Below are 16,207 nucleotides of genomic sequence, written 5' to 3'. Positions count from 1 at the left end.
GCAGATATTTCGTCAGGGATTTCCGTCCAGTCATCGTTCAGTGCTCAAAAAGAGGGAAAACTAACCTTTTTAAGTAACTCTTAACAGAGCAGAAGAAAGACTGGATCAAAAAACCTAGCTATAATAAATGAAAGTCTATTCAGTAATTAGATTGGGCAGCAATTCTTGGCTTAGAGATTGACTTAGCTTGTCTATTGACCTAATTCTCATTAAAGGTGTGGTCAGTTGATCTTAATTTAAACGGAAAAAAATGTTATTTGAATTCTTTAGTTGTAAGTTGTTGTAAATTGGGTTGATTGAAATATCTCCTGTGTGTCTATTTAAAGCAAGGTCTATATTTATGGATTTTTAATTTTAATTATCTTCCCAAAAGAATGAGGGAAGCCATTTGCTTCAGATATTATAGTTACCTCGTCACAAAGAACTAAGTAATCTGGATTTTTAACGACGTGGAGGGCCAAAGAAGAAACTATATCCTCATTTTTATTTTCACACCTCAGAGAAATCTTGTGTTCATGCTGTCGTTCCACGTGAGCCGACAATTACCTCCCCTTTGAAATATACCCTCCGTGGAGAATTCCCCTCTCCCCTGCAGAGATTCCCATTTCCCCTGGATAATTCCATGTCTTTATTAGAAGGGAAATTGAAATTTCTACTCTCCTGTTTAAGTGAGAAGCATCAGTATAGTAATGCCTATTGTAAAGACTCATAAGGGTTCAAAATATTAATATTTGTTCATTTATTTTTTCCTAGATGTTTTTCATACGGAAGGGTGGTCTAATAAATTTTGGAGAAGGGTCGGTCAATTGGAAATCGAAAGTTGTAGTGTCCTTTTCCAAGATTTGGCCTACTTTTCAACCAGTTGCTGCTAAATGTATTGTTACTGACTACGTTGACTTTAAGAAATTCTTTATCTAGTTTAACGGCCCTTGTGTTTCAGCACTTGTTCTGAAACAGTCTTCAGATAAATATAGAATTAATGCTAAGGAAGAGATGAAAGGATATTGAAGGTAGAAATTGATATACAATCCTCAAAGCCATATCCAGGACTATTGTTGTTGGGGGGGGGGGGGGCTTCCGAACAGGCACAGTCAGCAAAATTTGAGTCTGAAGGAGAGGAGCTAGATTTGCCAGTAGATCCTGCTGAAGACGGTCTTAAAGACTGAATTCTGCTATTATGATCCAGTACTTAGTTATTCAAAGTCACCAAGCTGTTACAAAGCTTGTTTTTACGTGTATTCGGTGCTTTCATATAAATGAAAAATAACATGTATATGATATGATGAATGTGGCGAAATGCGGCTATTTAGATATGCAGGGCAGTTAGGATAACATTCTTTTGGTTCAAATGTAGAAAAAAAACTGTTGATATGATTTTAATCCCAAAGAATGCTATTATTATTTTTTTTCGAAATGGATGTCGAAATCAGGCACTGTCCAAGTGCTTAGGTATTACCCTAGGCACAAGGTCAAGTGTTGAGGCATTACCCTAGGAACAAGATTATTAAAGGGATAAACTGGACTCTTAATTGAATTGATGACACTCTAGATGAAGGAGCATTCCCTTTTGTAAGCCTAGGAAAATCAGAATCATCAAAATATTTCATTAAATTCCGAAAGTGATGCTCAAAAAAAATGTTCAACTGGTCTTGTAAGCTACAAGGCAACTCTAAACCCTATATTTCTTAGTAAATACCTTATTTTATCCTATTTTACCAAATTTAATTACTGAGTTTTTATTCTACGCTAATTTTACAACACTACCCTCAACTCTTTCCAAAGTTTAACCTAAATACCCTTAGCCTTTTCGGACTCACGAAGAATCCAACATTACCCCTTTTCCTATTGATAAACCCAGCGTATAAACAATGGGCAAATTACATAGTTTACAACCCTTGCGTCGGGCTGTGAGGGGCAAAATATCTCTTTTATTTCGAGTATTTCTAACTAATTGACTTTTTTTCAAAATTTCAATTCATACTGAGGGGAGGGGATATTGATACCCTCAGAAATCTGAAGGTATTTCAGATAAGCGTTGTTTGATAAAATGGATGCACATGGTGTCTTTTAATTTTGGTTTAGCATACCCCTCAACAATCTCCCAAGTTTCACCTTAATACTCGTAGCCTTTTCGGACACACCCAGAATCAAGCATTTTCCCTTTTTCTAGTGATAAATCCTGCATGTAAACAATGGGTAGATTGCGTAATTTGCGATCCTTGCCCCGGGGCTGTGGGGAGGGGGTCATGGCTAGGGTCCGACCGATATGAGGAGCAGTGTCATTATCGGATATTGGAAAAAAATATCGGTTATCGGCCAATATATATATATATATATATATATATATATATATATATATATATATATATATATATATATATATGTATATATATATTATGCCCAACTATCCAGAAAATGGCACCAGATTTGATCAGGTAACTTTTGCTTGTCCAAAGCTACATGCAAAGTCTGATCATGGTGGAGAGACGAGCAGAGGTGACAAATGAAGTCAAAGTATATTCGTGGTCAAGCCGCACCTGGTGCAGCAATGTTCTAAGCGTATTTTGACTTCAAGAACGTACATCCTCTATTCAAACAACTGAAAAGAATACAATAAATCGTACATTTCCGTTTAATGAATCTTCACTTGCGTGGATGAAATATCCAAGGTTCAATCGGTTAAAATTAATTAAAACAATAATATCCATCAGGGGTGTAGCTTGGGGGGTTCAAGGTGTCGCGTCCGCATGTCAACAGTTTTGAAAACTTACCTTGTGTGTCCGCATTTGAAGACTTAGACATGACTTGAACAAGTCTAAACAAGTCTTGATTAAACAAGAAAAGGTATATATAAAAGGCGAACCGGACGATTTTGTCAACACATTCTTTCAATCCATCTTCCAAACTTGAAAGTCTAGCTGCATCCCTGTATCTAATGTGCCTAGCATAGATTCGTTAGTAAGAGACCATATCATATGAATGTAAAGTAAAGTTTTTACATTAATATGTAAATGATTGAAATTCGAAGTCCCGCTATTGAAATCTGGGTTTTGAATTATATATTTCAATAAATATCTTACTATTCTTCCAATCAGATTTTCACGTATTTTGTGTTTGTATAACTGAAACAGCTTCTTTGATTAATTTTTTTTCTTATTTGTCACTTCTGCACATATCCCCCATTTTGTTGGTGTGTTCAGAAGCTGCTGATCAGAAAAGACAAAGAAAATAAAACAATTCTTGCAAATGGCCTAATTTTTGGAAGCCACAGTGAATTATTGATGCTGTTTTTTTGGGGAAATAGACGAGGGACAAACGTGTGAGTGTGAATCTGGGCAGATAATGGGGGGGGGGGGTTCAAAATTTGGGTAAGGTTTTTTTCCGGGGGGGGGGGAATTTACCGGTGAATTATATTGGTGTCGTATCGGTACAATACCCCAAAAATCGGACCTAAAAAATCCATATCAGTCGGGCCCTAGGTATGACATCTCCGGAGGAATACTTATTAGACCTTTTGACTATTTTATCGAAGTGGCTTTTCCATAATTTCGATCAGTGTTCAGAGGAGAGGAATTTAAAAAGGGGAAGAGGGCTGGCTGCTCTCTGACCACTCTTCAGTATTTCTCTCAGAATACCCTGACAGATCCGACTTAATACCCACAGCCGTTCCTATGATTTTGCTGATACGCCCTTTTGACAACCAGCACGCACAGATCGTGTTTTGATTGTGTTCGAAACCCTTCTCAAAATTTACTTTGTTTCATTTTAATACCCGTAGCTTCTTTACTGCCTCGGATCAAAAATACCCCCTTTTCCCAAGTACAAACCGTATATGTTAATAATGGGGAACTTGCATAACATATAGCTTTTGCCATAGGAGCTGTGCGGGTTGATGCCATCATCGGAGACACGGTTATTTGACCTTTAGATTATTTTGAACGAATTATCTATTTCGAAGTTTTGATTGGATGTCTTTGAGAGAGGGAGCTGATTGCCTCCACCCACTTTTCAACATACACTGAAAGTTTCAAATAAACACCCTCAGCCGTTCTTAAAATATTGTAGGTGCTGAATTCGATGATCTAATTTCTATCTCAATCAACTGTCCTTTTTCTTCAAAAAAGAGAGAAACTTTCTCGGGCTCGTAGTTTTTGGGGGGTATCTTTCAACTCAACAAGTTTGATATATTTACGATTGCTATAAAAAACTATTTGTATGAGTATAGACATTTCAATTAAAAGTTTGTTTTAAAATCTTGGTTACTATTAGTACGAATCACTATTTAATTAAAATTCATTATGACGAATCGTTTAATGCGTAAAACAAGAGCTAAGAGCTCATATGGCACTTGTGACGAGGTCGGAAGAGCCAAGGGCCCATATGGTATGAGCTCTAGCGAAATTCTAAGAATCAATAGATTGCTTTAAAAGGAAAATCAGAGGTTTAATGTCGGGATTTAAAATAAGAGCTCTGAGTCACGAGTCCTTCTAAATATCAAAATTCATTAAGATCCGATCACCCACTCGTAGGTTAAAAATACCTCAATTTTTCTAATTTTTCCTCTCCCTTCAGCCCCCCCCCCCCCAGATGGTCGAATCGGGGAAAACGACTTTATGAAGTCAATTTGTGCAGCTCCTTGATACGCCTACCAATTTTCATCGTCCTAGCACGTCCAGAAGCACCAAACTCGCCAAAGCACTGAACCCACCACCTAACTCTACCAAAGAGAGCGGATCCAGTCCGGTTACGTCAATCACGTATCTACGACATTTATAAGCGTTTTCCAAGATTTCCGGTTTCCCCCTCCAACTCCCCCAATGTCAAAAGATCTGGTCGGGATTTGAAATAAGAGCTCTGAGACATGAGTTCCTTCTAAATATCAAATTTCAAAATATCAGATCCCGTCGCCCGTACTTAAGGTAAAAATACCTCAATTTTTCTGATTTTTCCAAATTAACAACTCCCAGCTCCCTCAAAGAGAACGAAACCGTACCAATTATGTCAATCTCGTATCTATAACTTGTACTTATTCTTCCCATCAAGTTTCACCCTGATCTCTCCACTCTAAGGGTTTTCCAAGATTTCCGATTGATCTTTCCCCCTCCCACCCTCTATGTCGCCGGATCCGATTCGAATTGAAAATGGACGATATGAGACAAAAGATTCTTCTATAGATCAAGTTTCATTAAGATCCGATCACCCATTCGCAAGATGCCTCGAATTTCGCGTTTTCGAAGAATTCCGGTTTCCCCTCCAACTCCCTTCAATGTCACTAGATCTGGTCGAGATTTAAAATGAGAGTTCTAAAGCACAAGATCCTTCTAGATATCAAATTTCGTTAAGATCTGATCACCCGTTCATAAGTTACAAATATCTCATTTTTTCTAATTTTCCGAATTACCCCCCCAACTCCACCAAAGAGAGCGAATCCGGTCCAGTAACGTCAGTCACCTATCTTGAACTTGTGCTTGTTCTTTCCACCAAGTTTCGTCCTGATCTCTCCGCTTTCAGCTTTTCCAAGATTTACGGTCCCCCCCCCCAATGACACTGGATCCGGTCGGGATTTGAAATAAGGGATCTGAGTTTCGAGGTCCTTCTAAATATGAAATTTCATTAAGATACGATCATTGTTTCGTAAGTCAAAAATACCCCATTTTTTCTAATTCTTTAGAATTAACCCTCCCCCCATTTCCCCAAAGACAGCTGATCCGTTCCGGTTATGTCAATCCCGTATCCAGGACTTGTGCTTTTTTTCCACCAAGTTTCATCCCGATCCCTTCAATCTAAGCGTTTTCCAAGATTTTAGGTTCCGCTCCCCCCCCCCCACAAATTTTCCCTTCACCGGATCCGGCCGGGATTTAAAATAAGAGCTCTGAGACACGATATCCTTCTAAACATCAAATTTCATTAAGATCCGATCACTCGTTCGTAAGTTGATAATACCTAATTTTATTTAATTTTTAAGAATTAACCCTCCTCCCCCAAAGAGAGCGAATCCGTTCCGGTTATTTCAATCACGTATCTAGGACTTATGATTATTTTTACCACCAAGTTTCATCCCGATCCCTCAACTCTAAGTGTTTTCCGAGATTTTAGTTCCCCCCCTCAATTCCCCCCAATGTCACCGGATGCAGTCCCATAAGAGCTCTGAGAGACAATACTTCAAATTTCATTATTCTTCCAAACTTCAAATTTCTTCCTAGCTTCAAATTTCATTAAGATTAAATCACTCCTTCGCAAGTTATAAATACCTCATTTTTTTCTAATTTTTAGAATTAACCCCCCCCCCCCCCCCACTCCCCCAAACAGAGCAGATCCGTTCCGGTTATGTCAATCCCGTATCTAGGACTTGTGCTCATTTTCCCACCAAGTTTCACCCCGGTCCCTCCTCTCTGAGCGTTTTCCAAGATTTTAGGTCCCCCCAGCTTCCCCTTTACCGGATCCGGTCGGGATTCAAAAAAAGAGCTCTGAGACATGATATCCTTCCAAACATCAAATTTCATTAAGATCCGATCACTCCTTCGTAAGTTAAAAATACCTAATTTTTCTAATTTTTCCGAATTAACGGGCCCCCCAATCCCCCCCCCCCAGATGGTCAAATCGGGAAAACGACTATTTCTAATTTAATCTGGTCCGGTCCCTGATACACCTGCCAAATTTCATCGTCCTAGCTTACCTGGAAGTGCCTAAAGTAGCAAAACCGGGACAGACAGATCGACAGAATTTGCGATCGCTATATGTCACTTGGTTAATACCAAGTACCATAAAAATAAAGAAATAAGTTTGATATTTAATGTTACAAAGAGCGTTTTTTGCAATAAGGGCGGAAATATCACCCTGCTGCACTATATTCAGGCTTAGTTCAAATGAAGGCAGATGTAAGATGAATCTCTAGTCCCCACCCAGTACCTCATCGTGTTGTGAGACCAACATTTTGTTTTTGTCGTGTTTTTTTTTTTGTTCCTAGCACCTTGATTTCAGCTTATTCCTAGAAAGTGGTAAGGGTCTAACCTCTGCAGTTTTTACGGAAAGTGTGAACCTCAGGTCGGATTGATGAATATGACTGCATTTCGAAAGCTTCGTAGAACTCTTGCCTGGGGCCAAAAAGGATGGTTTTTGCTTGTCCTTGAGCCAAAGCATATAGTGTGTGAAGTGGAGTGGAGTTTTAGGCCTATGTCAGAGAGAACTATCTGAAGTTATGCAGTCAAGGTTTCGTTTCATCAAACCATGTTTCTGCTTTCGAGTGGAAAGCTCCGTTCTAACAGGCAAGCAGAAAGGCACCAGTTTCAAATTGAAGATGGACTAACATCTATAAGTGTTAAATATATTCGGCAGTTACCCGGCCCCACAGCCAATATATCTTCTTTGAGTGATAAATGGAAAAATTTACAGAAACAAAAAAGTGGCATTTTCCCACGAGTCCGAAAGTGCTGCCATCTATTGTTTCTACCCATTCCTGTTCGTGCTTTCAGCTGAATTTATCATTCTTTTTTTCGCACTTGGGATTGCAGTATAAAAATGGTATCAGATGTGCTTCTTAAACTTTAAAAGTTCTCTCATTGCTAAAGAAATTAGAGTTTACCTTTTGAACCTTTCTAAGTGATGACGTTAGAAACTTCGCCTACGGCAAAAAAGTTAACTTTTGAACTAAGACAGATAGATTTTTTTCGACGGCAGTCGATAGCTCTTGATGAGCTGATTCAAGTATATGTCATCCATTTTTCGGTAGAAAAATTCCTTCATGAGATGTACCAGTTTGAAAGTTTAAAGGGGTTAACAACTTCAGCAGTAAGGTACACACTGAAGCCAAAAATAGGCCGATACCAATTGTGAGACATATAGCGGAGTGTTAAGCAACAGTCAGCTGTTAACTCATAATCATCTTCGGCAATGAGGGGTTTGCAATTTTTGATAGTTGCTGTGCCTATTATTTGTTTCTGGCGTATTTGCTGGTAAGACCAATTTTGTTCCAGTGGTAATACATGTAGGGGACTCCTTTAATTTAAGATCCTTACTGATTAAAAACTTCACCGTTTAGTCGAAGCGAGGAAACAAAACCAAAGTGTTTCTCTCGCAACACTTTGCTCGGTGAAGCCGAACAAACGTAGCCAGAACACCTCACGTTGCCCATGCAGCGTAGATCTAGTTTACATTTGTTTGAAGGCTCACGGGAGTTTTTTTAAAAATTCATTTTTAGGCATCAGGCACACCCTCCTCCCTTACCTAGATATTAGGCCTCCTAAGCGTTAGCTGATGCGCATTAATACATTACTTTGTACAATTTCTATGAAACATCAAATGATTCAAGTTAGTTAATGAAGCTTTATAAATCAAAAGTCTATATTCACCTGTTTTATATTGACTAAATGATTTCTTGGGAACAATTATTGCCTCTGAAAATAGTAGGCTCATCTACGGGTTTTTGATAATTTTGAATCAATTATAAAATCTCATTATCCTGATCAGGCACACCCTGATGCAGCTGTCCTTAGTTTGCCCTCATTTTTCAGTTGTCCTATTTGGACCAAATAAAAGTTTCGTTCCATCAAACGGTAGAAGACGCCGCTCTGCTGTGACGCACTCTTCGCCTTCTGAAAAAGGGCTCTAGAGCAGTTAATTTCGGTTTGGATGAGCCTTCTTTGGTTTTCTAGTGCTATTGGCTGGATATATTCACTTAAGGAGGAAAAAGCAAATAAACAACCATCAATTATGTTCTTCTAAAAAAAATGAACAGTAGTCCACATTTTTGCAATTAGGTATTTGATAACTGTACAATGGGGTTCTCCGATATACCAAGTTTGATGGTGTAATTTTCATCAAGATGGTTAAGTCCATTTAGGATCAATCTTCTTTTAAACTCGATGATTTTCTTCTAAAAAAAAAAAAATGAACAATAATCCACATTTTTGTAATTAGGTATTTGATAACTTTACAATGGGGTTCTCTGATATACTAAGTTTGATGGTGTAATTTTCATCAAGATGATTAAGTCCATTTATGATCAATCTTCTTTTAAAATCGATGATTTTCTTCTTAAAAAAAAAAAAAAAAATGAACAATAGTCCACATTTTTGTAATTAGGTATTTGATAACTTTACAATGGGGTTCTCTGATATGCTAAATTTGATGTGTAATTTTCATCAAGATGATTAAGTCCATGTAGGGATTTTTTTTCCTTTTGCTAAAATCTTATTAATTGTCTCAGGCTCATAGCTTTTGATTGGTAACTTTAAACTTAAAGAATTTTTACGTATTTAGAAAAATTATGTTTTTCATGTATGCATGTTAAAGAAATATCCTTTTTAGGACATTCATGCTATTAGCTCGATTCGCTTCTTGCATACAGTTTTAAAGTTAAGAAACCTGACAGTTCTAAAGCTAAAAAGCCTAAAAACTATATGATTATAAATACTTACTAGTCAAACATCATGCTTTCTTGAGTATTAAATAAAAAAAAACAACTATTTTTTGCAACTGAAAGAAAGAAGCAATATTAAAACTTAAAATGAACAAATGATTATGTGCACAGGGAAGGGGGGAGGTATGTAAGAGAGGGGTTGCTCCCTCCTCAACACATCGCTCTTTACGCTAAAGTTTGAATTTTGTCCCAGTTCTTTAAGAAAGACTCTTCAAAAACAAGGGTCGTCTAAATGGAACAATATGAAGCTTTTTTAAAAATACTCAAAAACTTTAGCGTGAAGAGGGATGTGTTGAGGAGGGAATAACCGCCGTCGTAGACATAATCATTTCTGTTCGTTTTAAGTTTTAATGCTACTCCTTACTTTCGGTTGAAAAACTTGTTTTTTATATTTAATTTCAGGTATTTTGCCCTCTTATCCAACTCACGCTCGTTACAGCAAAGCATTTTAGTGGCTAACACAAACTTTTAATCGGATGGATTGGAGATAAAAAAGAACGGGAGGAGGTTGGTTGCCTTGCAATCACTTTTGATTCTTCCAAAGGGTACAAGAAGCTTTTTCCAATCAAATGAGCCCTTCCGAAGTTTCTACAACTCTTTCTAACGAAGTACCTTAGTGAAAACAAAGACATAAAGAAAGAAAACGGTCAAAAATGGGATTTTAAAGGTCAAACGAAAATACTGAAGAAGCACACAAAGCGAATATTTGGAGAGAAGAACCACCTCTCTTCTTCAGCACGAACAAAATAATATAATCAAGGAAAACACCGAAGAAAAGAAAAGCGAAGAGCTCATTTGGCACTTGTGACAAGGTCGGAAGAGCCAAGAGCTCATATGGTATGAGCTCTAGCAAAATTCTGAGAATCAATATATTGATTTAAAAGGGAAATCAGAGGCCTAATGCCGGTCGGGATCTAAAAAAAGCTGTGAGACACGAGGTCCTTCTAAATATCAAAACTCATTAAGAACCGATCACCTACTCGTAAGTTAAAAATACCTCTTTTTTCTAATTTTTCTTCTCCCTTCAGCTCCCCAGATGGTTGAATCGGGGAAAACGACTCTGTCAAGTCAATTTGTGCAGGTCCCTGACACGCCTACCAATTTTCATCGTCCTAGCACGTCAGGAAGCACCGAACTCGCCAAAGCGCTGGACACCCCCCCCCCCTAGCTCCTCCAAAGAGAGCGGATCTGGTCCGGTTACGTCAATCATGTATCTAAGACATTTGCTTATTCAACCCACCAATTTCACCCCAATCTTTCCACCCTAATTATTTTTCAAGATTTCTGGTTTCCCCCTCCAACTCTCCCCAATGTCACCAGATTTGCTCGAGATTTAAAATAAGAGCTCTGAGACATGAGTTCCTTCTAAATATCAAATTACATTAAGATCCAGTCACCCGTTCTTAGGTTAATAGTACCTCAATTTTTTCACACCCCCCAACTCCCCCAAAGAGGGCGGTTTCAGTCCGGTTATGTCAATCACGTATCTAGGACTTGTGCTTATTCTTCCCACCAACTTTCACCCCGATATCTCCACTCTAAGCGTTTTCCAAGATTTCCCGTTTCCCCCTCCTACTCCCCCAACTATCACCGGATACGGTCGAGATTTAAAATAAGAGCTCTGATACACGAGGTACTTCTAATTGTCAAATTTCATTAATATCCCATCACCCATTCGTAAGTTAAAAATACCTGATTTTTTCAATTTTTCCTCCCCTCCAGCCCCCCCCCCCCCAGATGGTCGAATCGGGGAAACAACTGTTATATCAAATCAATTTGTGCAAGTCCCTGACACGCCTACCAATTTTCATCGTCCTATCACGTCCAGAAGCACCGAACTCGCCAAAGCCCTGGAAATCCCCCCAACTCCCCCAAAGAGAGCGGATCTGCTCCAATTATTTCAATCCCGTATCTAGAGCTTGTGCTTGTTCTTCCCATCAAGGTTCATCCCGATCTCTCCACTCTAAGCGTTTTCCAAGATTTCCGTTTTCCCCCCTATGTCCTCGGATCCGATTCAAATTGGAAATGGAGCATCTGAAACATGAGATCTTTCTATACATCAAGTTTCATTAAGATCCAATGGCCCATTCGTAAGATAAAGATACCTCAATTTTCACGTTTTCCAAGATTTCCGGTTTCCCCCTCCAACTCCCCCCATTGTCACCGGATCTGGTCAGGAGTTGAAATGAGAGCCCTGAAGCACAAGATCCTTCTAAATATCAAATTTCATTAAGATCTGATCACCCGTTCGTAAGTTACAAATAACTCATTTTTCTAATTTTTCCGAATTACCCCCTCCCCTCCAAACTCCCTCAAAGAGCAGAGATCCAGTCCGGTTCAGTCAGTCACGTATCTTGGACTTGTGCTTATTCTCCCCACCAAGTTTCATCCTGATCTCTCAATTCTAAGCGTTTTCAAATATTTCCAGCCCCCCCCCCTCTCCCGCCAATGACACTGGATCCGGTCGAGATTTAAAATAAGACATCTGAGTTACGAGGTCCTCCTGAATATGAAATTGCAATAAGATCCAATCACTCCTTCGTAATTTAAAAATACCATTTTTTCTAATTTTTCAGAATTAACCCTCCCCCCCCCCCAACAAGAGCGGATCCGTTCCGGTTATGTTAATCACGTATCTAGGATTTGTGCTTATTTTTCCCACCAAGTTTCATCCCGATCCCTCCACTCTAAGCGTTTTTCAAGATTTTAGGTTTTCCTCTCCGACTTTACCCACCACCCTCCTACCCCCCAATCTCACCAGATCCGATCAGGATTTAAAAAAGAGCTCTGAGACACGATATCCTTCTAAATATCAAATTTCATTAAGATCCGATCACCCGTTCGTAAGTTAAAAATACACCTCATTTTTTCTAATTTTTCCGAATTAACCGTCCCCCCCCCCAGACGGTTGAATAGGGGAAACGACTATCTCTAATTTAATCTGGTCTGGTCCCTGATACGCGTGCCAAATTTCATCGTCCTAGCTTGTATGGAAGGGCCTAAACTAGCAAAACCGGGACAGACAGACCGACAGAACTTGCAATCGCTGTATGTCACTTGGTAAATACCAAATGCCATAAAAACCCCAAAAACAAACACGGAAAGTCAACAAAATCAATGAAAAAAACTGCCAAAAAATTAAAAGAAATAAAATTCAATAAAAGACAAAAAATTTTAAGAACTAAAATCAAATACCTAACAGCCATAAAGTGAGTCATTCGCTAATATCTGCGATTTACACAAAATCCAAACAATTCTAACCTGCCATCGACGGATACTAATGAACAATTGAGAAATAAAAGAAAAATTCATTCACTGAAACAAACGAAACAGTAATTAAATAAGTTGGAGAACTAGGTCACCTGATTTCTGATTTTAACAATTGCATTTTTGCAGATATTCTTTGAGACCTAAGGGGTAAAAATTATCAGATAGTGACACAGTAAACGCAAATCAAAGGCAAAATTCGGTTTATATTGGTCTCCCGTACATTAAAGGGGTTTCAGACCACATTTCTAAAAATGTAAGGAAAAATAACATTTACATTTACTATAGACCCAGAAAAAATATCAGTTCCCCGACTTATCAAGGTAAAGACCCTATCCCGATAGGTGAAAACTCCGATGTCTACAGACTTCCTTGCTCTTGGGGTCTTTGGTACATCGGAATAACTGATCAACGACTTGCAGATACATCAGCTCTGCCTCGATTAATAACACCCTTAAAAAGTGAAAAAAAAAACAAAAAATAAAAAAGTGGAAAAAAATAGAGCCCATATTTGATAATCCCACACCATACTATTTTATTTAACCAAGCTAACTTAATTTCGCTTGACGACGGTACTGTCCAGCACTACAGAGAAGCTCTTGAAATTTAAAAATACCAACATTTAGGTCTAGCTTTGAACAAAAATTCAGGTGCTCTAAGAATAAATGAGTCGTATTTCGTTTTCTCAAAAGAGAAGCCCATACTCTAGTAATCCCTGAAATAAACCTTGAAGCACCATCCCAATCAAATAATCAAACACGTCAACAACCCCTTAGGTCTCAAAGGGTATCTGCAATAAATACAATTGTTAAAATCAGAAATCAGGTGACCTAGTTCCCCAACTTATTTAATTGTTGTTTCGTTTGTTTGAGTGAATAAATTTTTCTTTTGTTTCTCAATTGTTCGTTAGTATCCGTCGATGGCAGTTCATAGTTTTTTGGATTTTGTGCAAATCGCGGATATTAGCGAATGACTCACTTTATGGCTGTTAGGTATTTGATTTTAGTTCTTATAATTTTGTCTCCTTTTGAATTTTATTTATCTTTTAATTTTCAGGCTGCTTTTTCATTGGTTTTGTTGACTTTACGCGTTTGTTTTTTGGGCATTTTTCTTAGGTTCCTTGATTATATCACTTTTTTCGCGCTGAAGAAGAGAGGCGGTTGTTCTCTCGAAATATTCACTTTGTGTATCCGGCGATGACAGTCCAGAATTTTTTATAGTTTGTGCAAATCGCAGATGTCGTCGAATGACTCACTTTATGGTTGTTGGGTATTTGATTTTAATTCTTATAATTTTTGTCTTTTATTTTTTGGCTTTTCTTTCATCGGTTTTGTTGACTTTCCGCGTTTGTTCATTTTTTTCGGCACTTTCCTTGATCATATTATTTTGTTCGCACTGAAGAAGAGAGGCGGTTGTTGTCTCGAAAAGTTCTCTTTCTGTGTTTCTTCAATATTTTCGTTTGGCCTTTATAGAAATCCAATTTTTGATCGTTTTCTTTCTTTGTTATGGCAGGCGAACGCGGTTTAAGAAATTATCTTTGAAGCTAAAAATACATACAATCCACTCAGCTCATTTTTAGGCGATACTACTGCTAACAGTCATTGAAAGATCATTACAAACAGAAATGCTTGTAACAATATTGTTTAAGGAATAAAGGGTGCCGTAATTTAATACCTGTACATTATAACATAAACTCCAGAAATTTTAGCCCAAGCATACCTCCACTACTGTAGAAATGGGTGTTTTAATATGTACCATGCGACGCGTGAATGATAACATAGGTTCTTCGTGAGCACAGAAACTAGCAAGTGCCATTATCTGTATATAAGAAAAGTGTACTATTCGATGGAACTTTCTTTTGTACCCTATTGCCATAAAAAAAAAAAAAATATGAAAAACATGGAAGATACTATTCTTCCCAAATCCTAAGCTATTGCGTAGTTCTTCTTCTTCATAACAAAAAAAAAAAAAAAAAAAAAAAAAAAAAAAAAAAAAAAAAAAAAAAAAAAAAAAAAAAAATCTTGTCATATTTGCTATAAAGCGTGAAGTCTAATTCTAAAAAGTCTGTAGCGGTCAATTTTGGGGAGCAAACGGTAGGGAATTGAAAAATGCCCTCGAGAAAATGGAGGGGGGTCTACATTGAAAACAATTTCAGTATCGCAACAGCTCTGTATTTTTCCTCTTCCTCATTGCGTTAACAGCTAAATGTCAGCATTAGAATAAACAATGAATAAAAATTAGGCTCTTGACGCTGAAATCGCTAAAACCAAAGTAAACTTTAGACAGTATAAAAAACAAAGGAGAAAGAAAACCTCAAATGTGACAAGAAAAATTCACTATTTTTCAGCATTTTATTGTATTTGTTCACCACTCTGTATCCCCATTTGCTTTTTGAAATACGTAATCTCTTCCATTGATGTTCATAACACCGTCTTTTAAATGGAACTTCCATCGATTTCTGGTTCGTGTGATCTGAAACCAAAACAAGTCCATAATTGTTATTTATCAATTCACCTTCCTTACTCCCAACACAAGAACACATGAATGAAAGGGCTTAGGGCGGCTACCCCCTCCCCCACCAAACAGTACTTATTATAAAGTTAATGAAAAGTCTGTATTTTATAATACAAGGTAAAAGATAGTGTGTCCATAATACACACAAAAAAAACATATTGGAAAGAATTATTTAAGCAGAGAAAGAATTTTGTTATTCTTTGGTAATGTAATTTGATATTTCATAAGGAGATTCTATGTCTTTGAAGTTTTATAAATGTAAATTTTAATAATTAATTGCAAGTAACTTTCAAAGTCGCAGCAGAAACGTAATGTAACAATTTTTGACATGCACCAAGAGAGAAGAAAAACAATAGTTACATAGAGAATACAATTTAACCAAGTAAACTCGTTAATAAATGAAACAATAAGTCTCACTAGCTTTCCAAACTGAATAACACATTTATTTTCAGTTAACCAAACCACTCAGGATTTTGAATATTGTACAATTCCTCACTGTTTAAAATCTTCACATATATTAAAAGCATGTTTAATATTCTGACCCTCTCCCCAGCACACAAGACAAAAAACAAAGCCAGTGTTAAACTAAGTATTTTTTCGTGAGGAGATAGATAAAATATTGTTATTTTTTATATATCAACACGTGCTATATGGACGAAATTTCACACTCAAACCCAAAATCGGTCAGAAGAGCCAAAGCATCGGGTTGATGCTAAAAAAATCTTTCTAAAGAGCAATATTAGAGGATTATAAATCAATTCTAATTATGAACAAAGTCATTAATTTCATTTCTCATAATATAATTATTTTGCCAGGGCAAATATAAATTGGTTTCAAGGCCAAGAACATTGCTAGGTATACTAAGCTCAAATCCTTTACTCCCTCCAAATGTACTGAACTGTGTACATATTTAAATTTTGATCACATAATTTAGTGAGTCATTGACCCACTATCGGGTGTGAAAATAATGAACTAAATCCTGGTAATTGTGTATTTGCAGTCTCTGTG

The 16,207-nt window shown here is 37.4% G+C and overlaps 1 protein-coding gene across 1 annotated transcript in view; it reads right to left on the bottom strand.

The window, feature by feature from the left end:
* Window positions 1-14,840: 14,840 nt before the first annotated feature.
* Window positions 14,841-16,207, bottom strand: part of LOC136026382 (transcription initiation factor IIA subunit 1-like) — a 36,697-nt gene continuing 35,330 nt past the window's right edge. The window contains exon 7 of the mRNA XM_065702931.1: window positions 14,841-15,157. Within this exon, the coding sequence (XP_065559003.1) occupies window positions 15,050-15,157 (108 nt within the window). The 3' untranslated portion in view covers window positions 14,841-15,049. The remainder of the gene's footprint in view (window positions 15,158-16,207) is intronic.

This window comes from Artemia franciscana, chromosome 4, assembly GCF_032884065.1.
Source record: "Artemia franciscana chromosome 4, ASM3288406v1, whole genome shotgun sequence".
In the NCBI taxonomy this organism is placed as follows: Eukaryota; Metazoa; Arthropoda; class Branchiopoda; order Anostraca; family Artemiidae; genus Artemia; species Artemia franciscana.
Note: the sequence above shows the minus strand (reverse complement) of the source record. Positions and strands in the feature narration are given on the sequence as shown.